Source organism: Pelodiscus sinensis, chromosome 7, assembly GCF_049634645.1.
Source record: "Pelodiscus sinensis isolate JC-2024 chromosome 7, ASM4963464v1, whole genome shotgun sequence".
Lineage (NCBI taxonomy): Eukaryota > Metazoa > Chordata > Testudines > Trionychidae > Pelodiscus > Pelodiscus sinensis.
This window is the reverse complement of record NC_134717.1, coordinates 71,179,386-71,196,264: the sequence shown is the minus strand read 5'-3', so window position 1 is coordinate 71,196,264 and position 16,879 is coordinate 71,179,386. Positions and strand designations below refer to the sequence as shown.

Genomic DNA, 16,879 nt, shown 5'->3' with positions numbered 1-16,879 from the left:
TCTGGTTGAAGGGGTGGGACTTCCTCGGCTCACGGTTTTCACCCACCCTGTTCTCGTGTGTGGTATACCCACCTCGTCAGAGTATCTCTTCTCCACCAAGATAGTAATAGGATAAAGCTCATCCCTGATGCAATCCCTTGGCTCTGGCATCTGACTCAAGCTCCAGCTCTAGGCTCCAGTTCCTGATAGCTGACTCCTACTCTAATCACAAGAATTGACTCCTGCTCTAACCACTAGACATAACCACCTACATTCTGGTCTCTGACACTAAGTCTGGGATGGCAGAACAACTCAGGTATCAAAGTCATGAGCAAGTTACCTAGTCATCCCAAACAAGTGCTGATAAAAACATTGATGCTGTAAACACTACTATATATGCTTGCGAAATCAGGTACCTGAGTTCGGAGGAAGCCAGCTGTATTTGTCTCAGGTGGAAGGCAAAGAAAAATTAAAGCTAACATTCCTATATATGATGTCACATTAACATCTCATATCTTGGGAGCTGCCAGATTGTGGAATACATCCTGGTGCATCGGGCAGATGTTTGAAGGGACCATTTGAATACTTATCCAAAGAAAACTTGAGATTCACTCATACTTAGCCCAGGGGCGGGGAATAATTTTTTGCCAGGGGAGGGGAGAAGGATACTTCCAGGCTTTCCCACCCACAGACCATGATTGGTCTGGGGGGTGGGGAAGTGCATTTGCCCCTCTCCCAGGCTCTCCCTCGGCACCCATGCCCCTGGTGGTGGGAGGAGACATCGCACGCTCCCTCTTCTGCCCCCAGGCCAATCAGGGGTTGGAGGCAGGGAAGCGCACGAAGTCTCCTCCCGCCCTGCTAGGAGCGCTTGGTGCTTCTAAGCACCACACACTTCTGGTAGAGCTGGAGAAGGCTTCACGCACTCCCCTGCTCCCAACCCTAATGCAGGGCAGCGGCAGGGGCAAGGTGGAGGAAATTTTCCACACGCCTCCCATCCCCAGGCCCTGATTGGCCAGAGGAGCACACGAAGCCTTCTCCCACGCTGCCAGGAGCATGTGGCGCTTTTAAGCGTTGCGCACTCCTCGCAGGGCGGAGGAAACTTCGCACGCTCCCCCGCCCCCAGGCCCAAATCAGCCTGCAAGCAAGGGTGCAGCAGGACCTCCACAGGCCGGATCAACCCACGTGGAGGGCCAGATCTGGCCCACAGAGGCCCTTTTGCCCACCCCAGCTCCACAAGATCCATTGCTGGGGCCTTATGATCCTGGGATGGGGATATCAATCAATTTCTCCCCCCCCACCTTCCATCCAAATTCCTCCAGCAAATCCATTACTTGGGGCTTACCAATCACCATCCTTGTAGGTGAGGTAAAGTGGACTAGAATGATGGGGGGCTGGCTCCATGCTGTACCAATCATAGGAGTCTCTAACTACCCCAACTCTCTCCATTACCAACCACCTCACCCCAAGACATTTATCTGATACTGTATGCCTTGTTTTATGGAGCACCTGCATTGAACTTTTGCTGTTCACTGAAATAACGAGTTGCGACATATGACCTGCCCTCTGTCGTGTTCTGCATGAACACGCCCACCCATACCTGCTGTGAGGAAGGTGACAAAACCCAACTGTAGCTGGGCCAATATGGTGGAAAGAGAAAAATTCCTTCCCAGCCCCTCTCAATGGGACAGCTAACATGATGCCCGCAGCAGAAATAGTCATTCACCTGGTATATTTATCAACAGAATAAGCAGGGAGGGTTGGTGCTGCTGATCCTGCCCTGTGAATAAGGAGTGGGTCCTAGCACAGGCTCACCTTTTAAAACCCCTCATCCTGGGGGATAAATAAGCCACCACACTGGTCCCTTTTCCAGCAGCTTTACATCTCCCTTTTCTACCCCGGCGCCATCAAGAATCACTCTTTTCTTACGGCCAGCCCAACAAACCACCCCGTAGCTTACCACATAGGGTGGTGATTTTTATTACTAGTTTTAGGTCAAATCACATTTCATCCAATGGTAAGCAAACCTCCTTATTTCTGTGGTAAGATTATTGAGTTACTGGCAGAGCTTTCTAGCTTTTTAACAAAGGTTTCTTAATACAGGCAGTCTCCGGGTTACGTACAAGATAGGGACTGTAGGTTTGTTCTTAAGTTGAATTTGTATGTAAGTCGGAACTGGTACATATTGCAGGGGAAACTCTAGCCAAACATTTCTCCAGAGCTCAGTTTTATTCTCCCACACCTCCCTTCCCTCAGTCCTTTATTCTCAAGCTGAGGTGTCTGCTGAGAAAAGCCGTTCCATGTCTCCCTGGTCTGCTGGGGGGAAGCATCTAGTGTGGGGTTGCCTCACCCCGTTTGTAAGTAGGGATCCGATGTAAGTCGGATCCATGTAACCTGGGGACTGCCTGTAGTTTATTTTCTGTTCATTGATACTACGAAAACAATAACATTTAGGTATTTTTACTAGCATAAAGAGCTCTTTAAGCATAAATGTGTAGGAGTACCCATTGAACAAACAAGTTAGTGATAGATCTGTATTTCATAGTATCCATCCCCCCTCCCCCCCCCGCCACACACACACACTTTGCTGTCTTTTTTCCAGTAAAGAAAATGACTCCACATAGTCAGGGACCCAGTCTTTCAGTAGCGAGTTGCCCCATTTGCTTTAGTTGTGCTGCATTCTGTAGGGTCAAGACCTTTAGAACAGAGACTTAGTTTATGAAAAATATTCAATAAATATTGGTAATCCAGTTTATTGTAAATCAAAGAACTAAAAAAGAGACACATTTTCATATTCTGTGTTTTAATTATACTAATTGCCCTTTTTAATTAGATTCGAAGCAAAACTCCATTGGATATAGTAAGTAAATGAAAAAAGATTGCATGTTGTTTATTTTGATTTTCATTTAGAATCCTTACTACTACACCATTTCTTGTGGTCACTTTGTTGTGAACTCAACAGAACAATCACAATTTCTTAACCAGCATGCTACGTACTTCAAATAAATGCATGTGTTACTTTTATTTAATTCAAGCCTTTGAACTGCTGCTTCTTTAAGATTAGATTTCAAGCTTTCAGTGGAAAATATTTTGCTTTTCTGCAATCACTTTCTAGGCCCAGTGGATCAGTCGCATGTATCTGATTGGTAGTCACTTTCCGTATCTTAAATAAATGCTGCTTTTGGTAATGTGAATCAAAACCTACAGTTTCTAGTTTCTTTTTAAAAACAAAAATTATAGGCCCAATTCAGAGTCTGAATCGGTGGGATTCTAAGGCCTAGTCCATACTAGGGAATTAGGTAGGTGTAACTACGTCACTTGGGGTACGTCTAGACTACAGAGTTTTGTCGACAGAAGTTTTGTCGACAGATACTGTCGACAAAGCTTCTGTCGACAAAGAGCGTCTACACTACATTCAGTTCTGTCGACAAAGCAAGCTGCTTTGTCGACATGGCAATGTAGACGCAAGGACGGTTTACATGCAATAACACTTTCTGTCGACAGAACTCTGTCGACAGAAGGCGTTATGCCTCGTAAAATGAGGTTTACCAGTGTCGACAAAACTGCTGAGTTCTGTCGACGTTATGTCGACAGAACTCAGCGGTAGTGTAGACGCAGGTATAGTTTTGTCGACAAAAGTCCACTTTTGTCGACAAAACTCTGTAGTCTAGACACACCCTTGGTGTGAAGAATCTATGCCCAAGAGATGCAGTTTAATTGACCTAACACCTGGTGTAGACCAGCGGCGTAAGCGTCCAGTGGACCAGTCGACTATCTGATAAGGATAAGCTTATTGGATAGTTGACTAGTGATGCAACTAGTCACTTCCCCCCACCTCCCGCTATCTCTGTCAGAGCAGGAGCTGGTTCCACCCAGCACAGTCTCCGCTGGGGGACAGGGGAAATAGAGAAACAGTGGGAAATGGTACATGCGGGAACTGGAGAAAGTCTCTGCTCATGCTGCTTCTGCTGCGATTCTGCTTTTGAAATGCCCACTGGGGCTCTTGTACATTTCAAAGGCTGAGGCACTGCAGGGAGCATGGAGCTGGCTGGGAGTCTCTGCAGGCCCCCTGCTCCCTACCAGGCTTCTGCCTTTGAACTGTAGCAAGAGCCCAGAAGTTGTTGATTGAAATTCCATTAACTATTTCAGTTAGTTAATTAATCTAAATGTAACATCCTAGTCTAGACAGCGCTAGGTCAATGGGTGAATTTGCTGGTCAACCTAGCTACTACCTCCCAGGGAAGTGGCTTACTTTCACTCATGGGAGAATCTCTTCTATCAGCATAAGTAGATTCTTCACTGAAGTGCTACAGTGGTATTGCGGCTGTAGCATTTGAAAATTTAGAGAAGCCCTAAGTAATATCCACAGAGGACAAATGAAAAGATCGTAGCAGGAAAATCAACTTACCAGGAGCATGTACAAAAAGTACACATTTAAAGTAGCTTCAGTCCTATTTCAGTTTACACCATCTTCAAGCCTCTTGGTCTTTCTAAGTCTTGTCTACACTAGAAAAGTTGCACTAATTTAATCTGTGAATCAAAACTGAAATCAGTAACTGAACTGGTGTAAATCTGAATCGTATGTAAAGGCACCTAAATTTATTTAACCATTAACTTGAATTACATTAATTCAGTAAATTACTGACACGAGCTAAATTGACTTATAAAGGATGAATATGGTTTAGGATCCTGATTTCATTAAAGTACTAAAACAAGCGCTTGTTTCCTGGATCAAGATTGATGCCAGTTGTACAGGTTTAACCCAGTCAAGCTTTTCTAGTGTAGATTCCCTTGCTTGTATTTATTAATATGTAGTTTGTATCACTTCATACATCTCCTTTTGAATTTAGCTCTTTAATTTAGAATGAACTCTGAAGCTAAAACATGTCCTCCCTTTGATATAGAATCACAGAGTGTAATAGTCTATTAGTCTTTGTACTACCGAGTTCTAAGCCATGTTGAAATGTATTTTGTCCTGACTCTGCTAGCCAGGAAACTGTGTTAGTGCCACAAGAGCTGTTACAGTTTTGCCTGATGTGTTTTCTCTGCAATGTAGACAGTGCATGTGTGTGTCTTCATAATGCAGTGGAGAAGGTGAGATTAGTCTCAAGCCAAATGTCCAATATTTGTGCTCTGTTTTGCAAGTGGCATTCTGAAATCGTATCTGGTTGCCTGTTCTGGATGACCTCATGTATTAGAAGTTATATCCCTACATAATTGTTTTAATGCAAAAGTGCACTATTCTAATATTTCCTTTGTCGTCGTTGCCACTGATTAGCTCTGTGAATGGCCAGTAGCAGATCCCAGCCAATGGGATTGCAGAGCTAGGTGCTCAGGGCAGGAGCAGTGCATGGACCCCTGTGCGCTCTTCTGTGCCCTTCCCTCACCTAGGAGCCTGACCTGCTGCTGGCCTCTTCTGAGGCGCAGCACGGTCTGTGGTACCTGGACAGCCTTTGCACCCCCACTTAATAGACCCAGTACTGGGTCACGACCTATAGTTTGAAAACCACTCTAATATGGTGCATCAGAACTCTCAGACTTGTCACATCGTGTGTTAAAACATGTATTTCTGTTTTACATATGAGCTGTGTTGTATGTGGGCTGAAATTCCTTCTAACTCCCTTTCAGCAGCCTGATTAAAACACTTTGAGTGACTAACCTGTTCATCTACCATATGGTGATTAGACATTTCAGAAATGCCACATAGAGTTTTTCCTTATTTTTACCAGAGCTAATTCTTAGAAATCTGTAAGAAGCAGGCTGTAAACCATCCTGTACCTTTGAGTGACACATCAGAACCAGAAAAACATAAACAATAATTGATAATAATCCATTATTATAGCCGGAGGATTAAAATAGGCAGCAAATCCTCTTCATGTCAATAAACACCCCTACTGTATCAACCTGCAGAAAGTTGAGAGAAACAAGATAACAGTTTAAAATGCCAGCTTCACAGGGTAATTAACTAGTAGCAATAGTACTAAGTCTTTGCCAAAGAGGTTGCTTATATTAGACCAACTTTGTGAAACTAGCATGCTTCTAAAACCTCTACAGGGAAATGGGAGCATCCACAGAGGTTGGCCTAGGTGTGAAGAAAAATTAAGCCTTTTTCTCCAACTCTTCATACATACATTGGACATTTTAAAATGTGCTTAGATCAAGGGGGGGGAGCAGAAAGTGTGGGTGTCCTAGTTCTAATCTTTTTTAAAGTGTCACTTTTAGAAAAAGGATATGAGGAGCCTTTTGCTTGCAGGAATTTGGTTTTATCCAGTCCAGTTCAATAGTGACCAAAAGTTTTTAATGGCTGATGCTTACTGGTGTGGTTTTTTTGGGTTTTTTTGTTAAATGAATTGTTCTCTGGTTTGTTTCTGCATTACAAAAACAAAACTTTGCTGGTTCTGTTCATTTTAAGAGCATTTTGGTCTCTAGGAATCTCATTCTGTTGTTTTTCATGAACATTAAATTTGCATATGTGAGATGAATGTTTTATTGGGTGAGAACTATAAGTGCACTCCATATAGACCCATTACTTTACATTTACCTGTTATGACAAATGTGGCATAGACAACTTTTAATGGAGGTGGGATAGGACTAGACATAAAATAACAGTTGTTGAATATTGCTTTAATGAGTAATCTTGCACCATAACTAAATTTATTCATGTTTAACAAAGTGTTCAAAACACAGTTTCCTTCATTAATTGAATCCCAAAATGAGGTGGACTGTTTTAAAGCTGTCACGACAACCCCTTCCCTCTGTTGTCTACATGAACAATTATAATTTATTATGAACAAAGTGTAAAGTTCTCAAAATACTGACAAAACCTTAACTGCAGAGGCATTTTGCACAATAACATAGACCTGGCCATTTTTTGTATGTTTTGTAGGTGTCATGTTTAATTCTATAGATCTCCTGTGAAAATGTAGCTTTAATTAGTATGAAGAATTATAAATAGCTATATGTACTTAGAAATCATTATTTGTATCACTTTGAACTTTTTCATCTTCTAAATGTCTTGTCTTGGGTTTTTTTTGACTAACTGAGAGCCCACAGAGGGCATGTCTACACAGCAGCATTATTTTGGAATAACAGATGTTATTCCGAAATAACTTGCCGAGTGTCTACGCAGCAAGCCCGTTATTTCCAAATAATTTCAAAATAACGGGCAGCTTATTCCAGATTCTGTAACCCTCATTCTTTGAGGAATAACAACTATTCTGAAATAGCTATTTCGGAATAATGTGTGTGCAGACAGGGCAGCTGGGGTTATTTCAAAATAAAGGGCTTCCAGACCTTCCCAGAGGTGCCCTGCAGGCTGTTCTGTCCACACTCTTCAGAGCTCTATCACTTCCCTTCCCCTGCAGCCCTGCAGGCAGAGGGAAAAGGGCTTGTGTCATGAAGCAGGCCCCACTTGCATTGTGCCACACAGCAGAACCCTGCGCAGGCTTCCCTGCTGCCATGGCTGAGCCCACCACTCCAGCTGAGCCCTGCACACCTGCCAGCATTGCCTCAGGCAGGACCCTGCCCAGGGCCAAAAGAGGCGCGCACCTTCCTGGTTTGATGCGGAGATCCTGGATCTCATTGAGGCCTGGGGCAAAGAGGAAAACCTCCAGGATCTCCGTGCCAGACGTAGGAATGCGGACGTCTATAGCTGGATGGCTAATAGCCTAGCCACCAAGGGCCACATGCATACCCAGGAACGGATCAGGATGAAAGTAAAGGGCTGAGGCAGGCCTATGCCAGGATCAAGGAGCGCAGCTCCCTCTCCGCGGCGGCACTCCAGACCTGCCCCGATTACTCCCGGCTCCACTGCATCCTGGGGGGCGGGTCAGTACTCCCCCATGTAATGGAGTTGGGGCTGGAGATTCCCATTGTCACCCTCCTGGGGGCAGAAACAATGAGGAAGAGGAGGAGAAGGAGCCGAATGAGGCCAGCACTATATCTGTGCCCGCAAACCAGGACATCAAGCTCACCCTGGACCCGGTACCTCCTACCCTGGATGTATCCCAGGCATCATCAAAATCTGGGGAAGGCCCAACGGGTGAGTGCCATTTCTTTCCTTACACACACACATGTGGGTGGAGGTAGCAGGCGGGGAGGGGCTGACTCAGCCTTCTCGGCAGCTGAGAAGGCAGTGGAACCTCCCTTTCAGATGCCCGAAGGCGCCCTCCACCACACTGCGGGTCCTGCTGAGCCTGGCATTGAAGTGTCCCTTGCTCTGGTCCAGGTGTCCAGTGTAGGGCTTCATGAGCCAGGGGAGCACAGGGTATGCTGTGTCTCCCACAATACAGATCGGCATGTCCATGTTCCTGATGGTGCAGTTAGGGAAAAAGGTGCCAGAGTGCAGCTTCTGGAAGAGGCTGGAGTTGCGGAAGACTGGGGTGTCGTGCCCCTTCTCTGACCACCTGATGTAGATGTCTGTGAACTGGCTATGATGGTCCGTGGCAGCCTTCAGGACCATCAGAAAGTACCCCTTGCTGTTGATGTACGCAGCTGCCCGATGTTCGGGGGCCCGGATGGGGATGTGGGTGCCGTCAATAGCCACCCCCACAGTTGGGGAAGCCCATTTTGGCAAAGCCAGTGACGACGGCATCCAAGTTGCCCAGATTGATGATCCTGCACAGCAGGATGGTGTTGCTGACCGGCACCACCTGTAGCAGGAGACAAACAGAGAATCGCATGGGTGTCAGGGCCCTTCGGAGGGCTACGAGCCCACCCTCTTACCCCCTCACAGGAGGAGCACCCCCTACTTACCATCCCGTGGCAGGTCTTTGTGAAGGTGGGACTGACAAATCTCCCGGGGAGGGGGCTTCCACCCACCCCCACCCCCATCCTTCCCCACGAAACGTAGAACTTTCTAGTGAGATTGGCAAGCCTTACCCACAAAAATTCTATTATACCCCTTGCCCAGACTACAGGCTGTACGGGGGGGGGAGGGGGTGTCTCTTTAAGCTCGAGTCTCAGGCAGCAGCTCCAGGATGCCCAAAATGCTTCCAGGTGGCCTTAAATGCGATTCAGCATCCAGTGAGTGTGGACACTCTATTTCGAAATAGCTCAGCACTATTTCAATTGGCATTTGCTGTGTAGATGTGCTATTTCAGAATATGTTGTTTTGGAGTTTTTCTTCCAGAATAGCTTATTCTGAAATAAGCGTGCATTGTAGCCATATCCAGAGTTACTAGCTTTACCATTACATTTCTGTGTTTGCTTGACTTCATGATGGAAAAATTGAACATTTTGAGTAGTAAGCTCATTAAGATTAGTCTGCAGCATCTAAGATTCTTTAATTCTAAGACCTTTAAGATTCCTTTTGTGAGAGCAGTTTCTTTATCAAGAGCCTTAATTCTGGCAACTAGCAAATTATTTTTACTCTCTTCTAAAGGCAATTATTTGGCTTGCTCAAAGACTTCTAGAGCAGTCTAATAGATTTTCCACGCTAAGGTTCTGATCCCAAAATGTAGTAGTTTGATGTTCAATAAATGAGAGAAATGTAATTTAAAAGGGGTAAGTGATAAGCAGACAAGGAAACCAGTTTAGTGGTTACTTTTTTATTTTTAGAGATTTAATTACTCACTGGAGAAAATGGGAATTCATATTTATTCGTGTGTACAAGAGCATGCCTCATGGAACTGAGGACTACTGGCCAAATATTTAGATTAAAATGGTGCTTCATACTAATGTATATATTGGCTGCTTATTGGGAAATGTCTCCTAAGAAAATAGATATATCAAACAGGCACCTTAAAAATAATCCCAGTTGCCATCAAATGCATATTATTAAATTAGGATTTTTCATAAATGGTGAAATAACTTTCTAAAAACAGAGGAAAACAGCGTAGGAATTAGAGATGAGCCCAAACTGGAACACTAAACCCAGCTCCCAACCCGCACCACCTAATATTCTGAAAGCTTTGAGTTTAAATTTGATTCTAGATTCAATTTGCTGAGGCCCCTATCTGCAAGGAGTATATTTTTGTGTTAACATGCAGGAATGGTGAATTATCAGCTATAGGAATAAACATAGCAGTGTAATGTTGTTATAACTGTTAAATGGCTGCCCTGTTCCATTCAGATGGTGAATACAGTTATCCTACTTGACAAGCTTGTAAAGTGTTTAGGGATCTGTCTGTAAGTGTGATTTGTTGTGAGATGTGCTGAGTGGTCATTCTAAAGGTACACATCACATTCTTCTTACCATTTTGTTATTCATAATTTGGCTAAGAGCTCCGTTCTATAAACACTTGTTCCTTTATGATTTATCCTTTCCTCATGCAAGTTGTTCCTCTGATTTCATTGGGACTCGTAACACGCATGAGAATGTTCTGGGGCTTAAGTGAATTTTGACTTTGTGTCTAATAATAGCAACATATTTTGTGGTGGAAATCACAACACACAGCTCTTTGACATGCACTAAAAACCTTCATTTGGTATTTACAGGAGATCTACAAATGAAATATTTTCATCTGCCTGCTATTTTATGACACTTAAAGTGAGGTTATCCTGATTCACTCTGAGTAAAAGTCAGACTAGGACAGGAATTTTGTTAGTACGAAAGATCATTTCCAGGAAGCCTCACAAGTCATAATACTGCAAAAATCTACATATAGATGTTTGCTTTCTAATTTTATCATTGAGTTTAGTATGGCTACATATGAAGCCTGTAAGAATAAGGTTTTTTGTCTTTGTTTTTTAAAAAAGACCACATTTCTTCAAGTTAATAGTCATTCAAAAGAGAACAAATTAAAGGGGGGATCCTGCTGCCATTAAATCAATGGCAATTTTGACTTCAGTGGGAACCAGACTGACTTTTAAGACTAACATCTATTTTACAGAGACAGTTGACTAAGTAGAACATCTGTTTTACATACAGACGAGTACACCATACTTTGGGTGCTGAAAGATGCTTGTATAGAAGTAGGATTCTTAGGGTTTACCTTTATTCTTAGAAATAGGGTACTCTTGAAGATTACTCTTAAAATCTTCCTGGTCCTTTAGATGGTATACAGTAAATCTGGCAAACATTTATCTCCAAAGTAACCTTAAATCTGCTTTTAACAAGTAACTTGTGATTTTTATTCAATTTGATCTGAGTCCTTATGGAAGTATTTATGCTTTGCAAGTTGTTTTAAATCTCTTCTTCTTCTTTTTAGCTTCTGGAAAAAACCAGCAACATTTTTGATGAACCAGATTCAGTAGCTACTAAAAGTCCTTTGCATTTAGCTGTAAGTATATGATACATATTCAATGTTTGATCAGATATATAACCATTTGGAAAGGGACTTAAGGCCAAGATTTAAAAAAAATGGTTTCTTGATTGCAACTAAAAAGAAAAACTTAAAGGATCTAGGTGCACAGCTTGTATTGAATTTCCTTTGAAAATCTTAGCCCTGAATTTTTGTAACGGTTCCCACTTAAGGTATGTCTGCACTTCAAACCAAGGGTGTAAGGCCCAGCTGCAGGAGACGTGTGTACTAGCTCTCATGGACCTAGTATACCAGCCACCCAAGTTACATGTCTAGCATCTTTCATGGGCATGCACTACAAGTGGTTAGTTGCTTGCACCACCATGGCTATTTTCTGTTTCTAGTGCATTAGCTTGATCATAGCTAGCGTGGGTATGTCACCTTGGGCTGGAAATCACACACCCAGCTCCATGCGTAGACGTACCTGACTTGGCATGGTTTTAAAAAGTGCTGAGCACTCAGGGTTTGCTAGCTGCTCTGCACATCTCAAAATCCAGTCATTTATGGTCCCTAAAGAAGGATTTAAAAGACTTACTTCGGGAGCTCATTTTTTGGAAAATCTTGATTATTCATTTTTGTATCTAACATAAGATTCGGGAAGATTTTATATTACTGCAGGTGTATAATCATATTAATTACACTTAAAATATAGGAGTCCCTGTCCTCATATTACAGCAAAGTAAAACCAATGTGAATCAAGCCCATCATATGGTGTAAATATCGAGGACAATTGAATCTCAAAGTTAATAGTCTAGTTCATACCTAAAAGCCAGAAATTCAGAGTCCGCAGGGTTAATCTTCCCTTGGATACATATGCGTGCTTCTTGTTAATGTTAATAGGAGTTAGTTGCCCATCAGGGGAAAAATTAGTTTCTTTAATACTTAGTTGATTTCATTTTTATATATGTTTGTATTGTGTGTTAAATTTTGTAAGCAAAAATACAAAATTTAACACACAATAAAAATATTTTTATTGAAAATTAGAATTTTTAAAGATGAAATCTAAAACTGGATTTTGAATTTCAATGGCTATTGGAGTTTTTTACATTTGTCTTTCTTTGTGTATAGTAATGCCTTTTTCATGAAGTATTTCAACTCTACAGGGGTTTATGCAAAAACAACCCTTCTTCTCACCATTTGATTTTGAGTCTGATGATAAGCAGCGCAGCGCATGCCTGTTAAAGCTATGTGAACTGTGCAAATAATTTTCATGGATATTAACTGCAGTTTTTAAATCAATGGGATTCCGTTTGTTTCATCCCTCTTTTTTGGTTTAGGTTTACTAGTGCACACATTCTCTGACACACCAAATGTAAATAAACATTCAAGCCTATAACTGTGAGGATTTGCACCATAAACCTGTTCTAAGAATTGATCTCATTCAATCCAAGACCAGTCCAATCACAATAGCACAAATTTTGACTTTATAGCAAACTGCTCCCAAATAAATAATAGCCTGAGCATTGTTAGAAGAAATTATTCAACAAATTAATGAAAAGCAAAATCTGTCTGAGAACAACAGGTCACTAACTAAAAAAGGGAGGAAATGTATCACACCCTTTATTTCAAATTTTCTCTTTCTCTCATAATACGTGTTTAATGGTTTATTTGTTTTCCATGAAACTCTCACTGTGGGGTTTAATGTAAATGTTCTTATAATTCAATAAGCAAGGGGACTACCCTGTTGTCTGTGCAATCTCTGGTTCTATGTAGCGTGCCTGCATGTGCACATACCTGACTTCTGCTGAGCACTGCATCTTGTTTTTGAAGCAACTATTTTTCTGAAAGCTACTGCAGAATCTTAAAATTGAACTATTTGACTAAAATAAAATGAACAAAGCTCTGATCCTGCAAAGATTTAAGCACATCTTAAATGTAAAAACCATTAGTAGTTCTTTTAATGGGACTACTCATAGAGCTAGAGTAAGCATGTGCATAATTCTTGGTAGGCTCAGAAGCCTAACGGGGAAAATACCTTTTTTCTAATTAAATTTCACTAATTTAGGGGACCCCTTCTTTCTGGTAAATTGATGCATTCAGTAAAATCTCATGCAAGACAGCAATTTGTCATGGGAATGTCATATCATGCAAAAAGTCAGATTTGTATCAACATTTTACTCTTTTTCTCCCCCTCTCAGATTCCTTTCCATCCTCCTCCTACCCCATACAAATTTAACTTTGGCAATTCCTGACTTGTGGCTGCTTACCAGTGAAACGTTCAAGGTTCTCTTTGATTCTGTTTTTTGTATTTCTTTAGATTAAAAAGAGGAGGGGGCTGGAGAGGAGGTTGACAAAAGGAGGGGCTCATTTTTGTGGACTTCCAAAGTTGTATGCGTCAAAGCATTCCAGGGATGTCTAATCCAGAATATTTGGCAAGCCATTACTTTGTTTTCAAATCAACCTGGTCCCAGAAGTTTTCTTTGCTTTCTTCTCTACCGCTCCCCTGTATCAGACTGGCCTGAGGTCCAGGACAGGGAATGCAGAGTGCTGGACCAAAGAGGTTATACATCTAATAGCTTTCATTCTGTCAGGGTTAGAAATGAGAGCTAAACACCTTTGTAAATGTGAAGTTCATCAAGCAGGTTTCTGCAATTAAGTGTTCTCTGGCTTTTAGTGCCAGAAGTTCCCACAATGTCAAACCTTAAAGTTACAGCATTAATAGGTACTTGAAATGGCTTTTCTGTACATTTTATTACTTATAATTTTTTTCTTCCATAGGGTACGTCTTGACTACAGGCTTTTGTCGACAGATACTGTCGACAAAGCGTGTCTAGACTACATCCAGTTCTATTGACAAAGCAAGCCGTTTTGTCGACATGCGAGTGTAGACACAAAGGACAGTGTAGATGCAATAACGCCTTCTGTCGACAGAACTCTGTCCACAAAAGGCGTTATTCCTCGTAGAATAAGGTTTACCGCTGTCGACAAAACTGCCGAGTTCTGTCGACATTATGTAGACTGAACTTGGTGGTAGTGTAGACGCAGGTATAGTTTTGTCAACAAAAGTCCACTTTTGTCAACAAAACCCTGTAGTCTAGACATACCCATAGAGATCTCAATAAGTAAGCTCATGGTACTAAGGTAATTTGGCATGACTGTGGAAGTCTGTGCCAGTAAATTTGACTTTAAATACCTACAAGTTATATTTATTTAAAAGACACTCCATATAAGGAACATATAAATATGGTATGGGTATAAGGTTTTATTAGCACTTATTTGGGATGGAGTGCCGAATTCATTTGTGGCTTTGCTGCTTCTGAATAATGTTGCTGTGCCTGACTACACCATCGTGTGTCTTCTCTCAAGTGTATAACCTGCATGTGTCATAACAATGGGCTTCCTGTAGGCCTTTGATAAGGCTTGATGCAGAAATGATTGGGTGAGGTGTTTTGGAATGTGGCATGTAGGAGATCAGAGACTAGCTGTTCATTATGGCCTCTTCTGTCATTAAAAACCACACATTTTCAGGTGCCTGGAATCTTCTGACCACCTATGCCAATTACAATGGAATGTGGGAAAACCATGTGTATTTGGGGTTTCAGGATACAGAACCTTGTAACATCAGAATTAATTATCTCTGCACTGTAATTTCCATTGCATTCAAATGACAATAGCAATGAAAATTCATATTCCTGGGCGACAGTTGTGCTGTGCTTTTCAGTCAGGAGAAAAGTAAATCAAATCTGTATTGCTTTATTCCAAACTTAGCCTGTTTTGGATTTCCAAACATAGCCTGTTTTGGATTTCTAGGCCTATAATGGTCATCATCAAGCCTTGGAGGTACTTCTTCAGTCTCCGGTAGACCTGGATATTAAGGATGAGAAAGGACGCACTGCCTTGGACCTGGCTGCCTTTAAAGGACATGCAGAATGTGTTGAAGCTCTCCTCAATCAGGGTGCTTCCATCTTGGTAAAAGATGATGTCACCAAAAGAACCCCTCTTCATGCCTCAGGTGAGTGTAGCTGTATTTTATCTTGAGAGAGAAAATCTACAACATGATAGAGGTTAGCAGTGATGTTTGCTTAGCTACACACTGTCTTTTGAAGGTTACTGCCAAAGTAATTAACTCTAATTAAAGCATTGAGACTTCATTGTTAGTGAACTGCCACAAGGAACTAGAGCTAAATCTATCTTTCTATTCCTCAACATTTCCCCTTTCCTCACAAAGTGCTCCAGTCTCTCCCCGACCCCCTAGCCAGATTCCTATACCCCATTCAACAGGCCTATTTCCTTTTTCCACACCTATCTCCCTTCTCTGGTGCATGACAGTTTCCTCTGCCTCCACACTTCATAGTTGATGGTTTCAGGCTAGAGAGTCTGGTGAAGAACTAAGTAGCAATGAGGCAGATCTTTCTAGAAAAAAACACTTAAAATCAAGGTGGATTCCCACTGATGAAGAAGTGAGGTAGTTTGATTCACTCCACATTAGTCCTATCCTGACCTTTCACAGCCAGAAACCTTTAGTAACATTCTACAGCAGTACACTCCCCTTTCCTTTATTTCCTCTAAAACTCCAAAGAAAATCACCAGTTTCTAAGTGTTGTTCACTAGTCTTAGGCTATGTCTACACAGCAGCATTATTTCAGAATAACTGATGTTATTCTGAAATAACATAGTGTGTGTCTCCACTACAGGCCTTTATTTCAAAATAATGTCGAGCTGGAGGACTTCTTACTCTGACTCATAGTAACCCTCCTTTCACGAGGAGTAAGGGAAGTCAAAGGGTGTTCTTCCTTTGACTTCCTGCTGTGTACACAGCACCAAAAGCCGAGTTTAGCTATTTTGACTTCAGCTACGCAGTTGACGTAGCTGAAGTTGCGTAGCTTATTCTAATTTTAGCTCTGTTGTGTAGATGTACCCCTAGTGAACTAGCCAGTAAACTTCTTGAAAACTAACCACTTCCATAAGTGTTAATAGACTCTCTCTTCTTTGCTTGTTAACTGTTCTTTAGTAAGTCAAGTACTCTGATTACAAAGGGTGGAATTGGTGTCTTGCATCTTACAGGCTGTTCTATAACATGCTAAGGATTTTCGTATATGGAGAGTTTTTTCTCTGATCTTTGTATAGTTGATAAAACAGAATAAACCTACTTGTGGTCATGCCCCATGCTGATGGACTCCATGTGGTCTAACAGCAACCTCTAGTGGCAAATAGAATCAGTTCATTGTTTGCTATGTATTCATTTTCAGGGGCAGACTTACTTTGTCTTCCTTTTCAGCTGTTTTTTCTGCTTAGAATAAAATGTGTACATGTCGCTAAAATCTGACCATTTTTAATGTGTAATATATGTAAATAGGCAACACAAGATAAAATATACTATGCCTATTTTGTCCCTCATCTTTGTCTGCAGTATATTTTAACTGTATCTGAAGAAAACCTTAATTTTAGACTTGATTGGCCTTGGTATATGTTACCCAACATGTTTTGGACCTTCTTAAATTGTGGCTGAAAGATGTATATATTAATGTTGCTACAGTGCAGCAAAGGAGAAACTGTATGGCAGCTGCACAAACTGATTATCAGAAATTAGTGAATCTTTAGTTTAAAAATAGTCTTTACCTGGTTGTCTATTGAATGTTGACAAAAAAATGTAGCACAGAAATAAAAGTATAATTTTCTTTTGATACATCACACGTTCTGTACAGGATTAATAGTATATG

The 16,879-nt window shown here is 41.6% G+C and overlaps 1 protein-coding gene and 1 long non-coding RNA gene across 13 annotated transcripts in view; one reads left to right on the top strand and one right to left on the bottom strand.

The window, feature by feature from the left end:
• Nucleotides 1-16,879, top strand: part of ANKRD44 (ankyrin repeat domain 44) — a 221,277-nt gene that overhangs the window by 168,630 nt on the left and 35,768 nt on the right. For 5 of the 9 annotated variants that reach the window (XM_014570888.3, XM_006117911.4, XM_006117913.4 and 2 more), the window contains exons 17-19: nucleotides 2,810-2,836; nucleotides 11,127-11,198; nucleotides 14,970-15,171. In XM_014570888.3, the coding sequence (XP_014426374.1) occupies nucleotides 2,810-2,836; nucleotides 11,127-11,198; nucleotides 14,970-15,171 (301 nt within the window). The remainder of the gene's footprint in view (nucleotides 1-2,809; nucleotides 2,837-11,126; nucleotides 11,199-14,969; nucleotides 15,172-16,879) is intronic. The other 4 variants (XM_075934242.1, XM_075934241.1, XM_075934240.1 and 1 more) reach the window with 1 other exon arrangement.
• LOC112544926 (uncharacterized) overlaps nucleotides 6,297-16,879 on the bottom strand; it is a 50,772-nt gene continuing 40,189 nt past the window's right edge. For all 4 annotated transcript variants that reach the window (XR_012905395.1, XR_012905396.1, XR_012905398.1 and 1 more), the window contains one exon: nucleotides 6,297-8,627. This is a non-coding gene — a long non-coding RNA (uncharacterized LOC112544926). The remainder of the gene's footprint in view (nucleotides 8,628-16,879) is intronic.